A 6,417-nucleotide genomic window follows, 5' to 3' on the forward strand; every position below is an offset into this window, starting at 1 on the left:
CTGTCGTAACAATATTATATTAAGATACACGGATATAATCTCGCGATCATATTTCTAATACACTAGAACATCGTTATTGTACCTATTCGCTGTGATAGTAAGCATTGGGCTCATGATTAAAACGTGTACTGTGACACAAAAGATAGTGACAAGTTTTGATAAAATATAGCAATATGAACAGACAAGTAAAAAACGCATGACTGTTAGCAGAATACTTAACTTTTAACTTACTATTAATAAGAACTTCTGAGTGAAAAGAAGAATGTATAATAATATGTCAACCACACTTTATCTGCTATATCCAATGCCGACGAGATTTTTCGACCAACAACAGGGATCTTCAGGCTGGCTGGGATACAACAGACATAATAGTAGTTGAGGCACTAGTTCTATTAGCAAACTGTTTGACAACTGTTACGGTGTGTTCTGGATTACTTTGGTGAAATGTAATTTTTGACCCATTTTATTTATGTCATTCTATATTTTTTCTAACACATTTCCTTGTTGATATACGATTCTCCTGTGCACCAAGGGTGTTTCGTGTTTTAATCAAACATACTCATTAAGACATCAAATTATGTTCCTTATTGAAATCAACTGTCATTCAACCTGCTAAATATCGAGGCCACTAGCCTTAAAATAACTTGAAATATTTCACCTTAGAATGTCTTTCTTAAAACAACAACAAACTCTTCTGTCTTATATTAACAAACTTAATGTTAGATAAAAATTATAAGTAGCACATTAAACATATAATTTTTCTTCCACTCTAATCTTTTAAAATATCCATTCTGTTCTTTACTCTAGTGTGCAGGGCGTGAAAATTATTTCTTAATTGTTTGGTGGCCGGCCGACATAATTATTATATTTTCATGTAGCATGATATATCAGACATTTCTCACTTTTACCAAGTTGTTATAAAGAATTCGTTTCTTACATAGTTTAATTAATTCTTATCTGATAATTTTAATTAAGTAATGTTTACAAAGTTTATTTTTTAGCAAAACAAATACTTTGTCATTATAAAGGAAACCCCATATTTAAAATGTTTATCACTTTAAAACTATTTGTTTTAGTGGAACTAACTTTCACCAGAGGGACATTGAAAATCGTTCAGGAAAGACTGGAACAGCATGTTATACTTATTATATATGCTGCATACTCAAATCGGTTTTATCACAAGATTTCATTGTTTTTATATCATCTTCTTTCTCTGTCTTTTTTAACAACACAGGGCTTATTATTTGAATAAATGTGCAGGAAACAGCAAGTATGAATGAACAGTGTCGAGGATAGACGAGACACAGAGTAGCTTTGTTTAGTGATGGATTTAATGTATTGATTGAGAATAACAGAAATTATGCTTAACACCTTTTGCGACAGTTTTTTTGAAACACGTGTTTCATTTGCTCACTTTTCTGAATATAGTGTGTGATTTCCAATCTGCCTCTGACGAAATTTCTTTCCAAGGGACAAGTGCTTTTGGAAATATAATCATGTTAAATAATATTTTTTATAATAATCCCCATATATCAATAATTATTTATTGCCATTTTGTTCTTGAAAGAAGTCCCATGATAAGAATACATTCAGCTTGCTTTATTTAATTGTAATACATTTTTTTTTATAAACATTATGATTTAGTTGTATAAGTATAAGAACCGTATTTCAACAGTATAGTTTGTTCAAAAAATGAATTTCTAAAGTTTAATTTTCATTTCCTGTTTTAGGTTTTGTAACAGTAGCTCAACTGAGACAGATGGGTGTGATTCCATGTGCTGTGGGCGGGGATTTAACAGTGAAACCATTGAAAAGTCAGAACGTTGTCATTGCAAATATAATTGGTGCTGCTATGTCACGTGCAGGACATGCAAATATTTGATTCAGCAACAAAGGTGCCATTAACAATAATAAAATTAACTGATGGACGACTTATACAGTTCCTTAATATTAAAAATCCAACAACAGTGATACCGCTAACCCTTGTGAGAGCTGTTGTGCTATTTAAAACAAAGAAATCACTAACAATGATAAGACTTGTAGAAGATAGAAAAAGCCTTTCCGAAAGAACAAAAGTATCAAAAATGGTATTAACATCAGCTCATGTGAGATGTACGAAAACTAGATTCATCAGTAAAAAATAGCATTAAGGTAATAAAATTATTCACATGTGTGATTCTCGTGGACTGTGATTCAACAGTGAAAATAGTATTATGATAATTAACAAAACTGTTTACATGTGTGAAAACTGTGGTCTTTGATTCAACAATAGAAATGCTTTGAACAATGTTATTGTCATTTTATTAAGTAAGATCTAGAAAACCTTGAATCATAGATAAAAATGCCACGAACAATAAAATTCACAACTTGTATGAGGCTTGCGGATTTTGATTCAATAACAAAAATACCACGAATGTTATCATCGTTATTACGTGTAAAATTAACATAAGATTGATGCAACAACAAATATATCATTAATATTATAATTGTGTGAACGTTTTCAAGAGTCACAGAACTTGAGTTCAACTAATAATAATAACTTCAACTGAGCAACTTGATTCAATAACTAAGATGTCACTAATAATATAATGTTGTGAACTTTTTTTCAAGAGTCACAGAACATGTCTTCAACTAATAGTAATAATAACTTCAACTGGAGAACTTGGTTCAACAACAGCAAATATATCAATAACAATAATACAAAAAACTTTTGCAAAACTTGCAGAACTTGGATGCAATAAGGTACATTCTCTTCATTATAACTTCACAAGTGTTGAGAAACTCAGGGTTATATTTAACAGTCTGAGTGATTATATAAGATCTTGAATATGTGCTGAGTAGAAGGCTTCTGAATATCAGTATAAAACTTGATGTTCCTAGGATGTTGACCCTCCTATAAAATTCGCCAAAGGTAGTGAATTTAAAAATAACTATATCATAAATTGTGTTTAATTTTAACTAAGTTACATTTATGCACAACACTATATGAATCTCGCTTGTTCTAAATTATTTGTGTCAAAACACAGAGAAATAAGTAAGTAATCCAATTAGATCTAAAAAGGTGAAACTGTCAGTAGTAAGGCCATGTAACCTCTGAATTTTCATAATTTCATGAGAAAAGATTGTTGTTTGTTACGTATGACAATTTCTAATAACCTAAAACTGTTAACTTGTACTTTGGATTTAGTATTTAAATAAATGCCGATGTATATCCAATTTCTGATATTTGCCAACAATATTGATACACACAGTTTTCTTTGTTTTATACAAATGTTTTAATATACAAACAATAATACAATTTACAATAATAGTTATTACAAACAATGATTTATATACAAAAGTTTTACAAACTTACAAACAATATAAAGTCCTCTTTCTAGTCTGGAACTTCCTTGATATCTTATCAAGGGTTCAAGATGAGCGAGTTAATTTCGAGTTGATGTAGGTATAATTCACTAGCAGGGAGCTAGCCAGCCCTGTAGTTCTCATTGATCACACGCCGATTACAGGTCGAGTTTCCACTAATGACGTTAGGTAATGTTTTCGTAAAAATACTAATGTCTGATGTGAATCCACTGAAGTTAAATGGTTTGTAGCCTACGAAGTTTGTAGCACACCATTTACAGCAACTCAAAACTAGATACTGTTTTTTAGCGCGTCGCGTTAATTATATTTATAAGCGTGTGGAGAGTTTCTCGAAAATTCAGATTACGTAACAATACAAAGCTGCATTAGTGTTTACGCACACACATATATTGTTGATTCTTACACTCGAAAATCTTCTACAACTTTAGAGAATAGGCAGGAGTTACGCAATGCATATTTAACAGTATAATTTATGTACATTTCTAAATATAAATTAAATTGAAACAAACATCGATATTAAAATATATATAGAATAATAAATCCGTCACATGTTTTAATCACATCGTTTAAAATTACGCGTAAAAAGAGTGAGTTTGAAGAAACCAAGCGATATTTTCAAAAAAACAAAAAACAAGAGGGAATCCTCAATAGCCGCGGCACTTAATTCTTTTAGGCAGGATTGGAGACAATTAATCTATGAGTTATTGGGCGTGGTTAAATAATCAATCGAAAGGATTTGATCTCCTGAGTCCAAAACTGTAATTAGATCTCAAATCGGTCAAGAGATGGCCGAGCTATGAGCTAAAAGTTTGAAAATAAAAAAAACAAGAGTCGTTCTATGTGTTGTTATGCCGCAGCTAATAAATGTAAACACTAAGATAGAATCAGTAAAATACTATAGTACACATTAGTAATTCTACTAAACGAAACATACTACATTAGAACGTTATTTTCACATTGACATTTGTACTTCTGGTCACATTCTAAGGTACAAATGTTTCAGGTTTAAATGAAGAACAGTTACACGAAGTTTGATTAATTTTGGTTTCAACTTGTAAAATAATATCACAATAGCGTTCAAATCAAAAGTAGAAATTTATTAACGTCGACTAAACATGCCATTGTCTTGTTCTGATCTGTCAAAGCTATAACAGTTCCTCTACTCTATGAAAATGGGTTACAATAATCCATACAAAAAACAACTTATTACGGTCTTTGTAATGAATCAGAATTAATTATTCTGCGCTGTATAATCCAGTCATAACAATATTTGTCTTACAGAAGCAATCTACAACAACCGTTTTCCGCGATATAGCTATATCTAAAACAATTACGAAAACTATTTTGTCCTATAAAAATTATCATGTTTTATGAAGATCAGTTGTAACAATAATTTTGTCCATTCAAAGCTAGTTATAACGATTTTTCTTAATGCACATACTCTTTAAAAAAATTATAATATTGTGTATTTAATATCAAAACCACATAATTTATATAGTATATCAAAACCAGTAACAATAGTGTATCCTATCTCCCAACCTAGTTTAGTTATTACAAGTTTTTAAAGCCTAATTCTAATTGAAATTGAACATAGAAACTAAGAGCTAATATTTCTCCAAATAAGGAGTCACGGGTGTTTATAATACTTTTAGTTTAAAATCACTATCTTGTGACGTCAAAATCGTACGTTTTTGTTTTCTTATTATTTAATTTTCACATTTTATATAATATAATTCAAAATAGATATTCATTCAAAGAAGTATAACTACAATCTAGAAATGTTGATGGTGTAAAAGTGAATTTCTGTTTTTTTTTGTTTTATCGGATTTTTTTCCGTCAACCAATGATAGGAGGCTGTAAGGATACTAGAAAGGTTATCCTTTAATTGAAAACAAAGTTCAATAAGCTGGAGGACTTATAGATTGTTTGTTTTAAAGAGTCTTCAAATATATATCAAATTCCCACTTTATTGTTACCTACATTTCTTAGCCAATCAATTTATTTGCGTTTGTAAAACAGATTACGAAATAATGAGTGAGTGAGGGGAAGATTCTCTTTAATTTTCAAGGAGTCAGAGAATTAGTGCAGGAACGTTGTAACCAATTTGAAGAGTGTTGTTTTTGGTGGCTCCTAAAAGCACATTTGTCAAGTTGTACCAACGTCTGCATCCAGGAAAAACTGTGTCTACCAGCTGCAGGCGAGTGGCAACGGAAAAGACGATTGGGTAGGCTTACAAAACGCAATAAACCTCAGACTTTGTTACAGTTCACCAATTCCATTTAAAAGTGGTCAGAACTTTATTAATTCTTACTGAACCATGCGAAGAACGTTCAATAATGCCATAAGATAGCCAATAACCCGTTCCAAAAATAACTTATCATAGATGGAAAGAGGAAGAATCACGACTTCAATGGTCATTAGAGTGCATATTGTAGAAAATTGATTGGAAGTGTGTGTGCAATGTATTATAATAAATTGCGCTTCCGAAAGTATATAAAGTGAAAAGCTGGAAGAAACCTTACGAGGCACTTGATCTTGCATGTGTTATTACAACAATACAGTGACTTGAGAAACACTCATGTAGCACTTTATTCCTCTAGAACAGGGGTCACCAAACTTTTTTCACAGCGGGCCAGATAACTGAGAGAATGACGAGCTCAAGCCGCATAATCATTTTGTTCAATACAGTGAATACACAAAAAATAAAGACAACAAACATGTTTATTTACCAAAAAAGTTATCAAAGAAGGCGACGTTAGCAATAAGACAGTTATATCATACCCAGTGCGCACATATCCGAATCTCACAAATTAAGCAGCAAAAAAGGTTAGTGAGATTTGTGAAACTGGGGTTTAGCTTTTGAGATATCATCAATATTTGCTTTGGAATTGCTGCATCCAACCAAGAGAATTGCTTTCAAATGTTCATCAGTCAACTTTGTTCGATGTGCTGACTTCATATACTTCATTTTTGAAAATGTTTGTTCACAGACATAAGTTGTTCCAGACACTGATGCCATACCAGAAGCAAATTTCTTCAACTTTGAAAACT

At 31.3% G+C, this 6,417-nt stretch overlaps 1 protein-coding gene across 2 annotated transcripts in view; it reads left to right on the plus strand.

Moving 5' to 3' along the window:
* The window catches only part of LOC106474886 (protein Wnt-11-like), a 25,723-nt gene extending 23,351 nt beyond the window's left edge, over positions 1-2,372 (plus strand). For both annotated transcript variants that reach the window (XM_022380146.1, XM_013935585.2), the window contains exon 5: positions 1,731-2,372. In XM_022380146.1, the coding sequence (XP_022235854.1) occupies positions 1,731-1,905 (175 nt within the window). In that variant the 3' untranslated portion in view covers positions 1,906-2,372. The remainder of the gene's footprint in view (positions 1-1,730) is intronic.
* Positions 2,373-6,417: the final 4,045 nt, after the last annotated feature.

Source organism: Limulus polyphemus, unplaced genomic scaffold (assembly GCF_000517525.1).
Source record: "Limulus polyphemus unplaced genomic scaffold, Limulus_polyphemus-2.1.2 Scaffold143, whole genome shotgun sequence".
Lineage (NCBI taxonomy): Eukaryota > Metazoa > Arthropoda > Merostomata > Xiphosura > Limulidae > Limulus > Limulus polyphemus.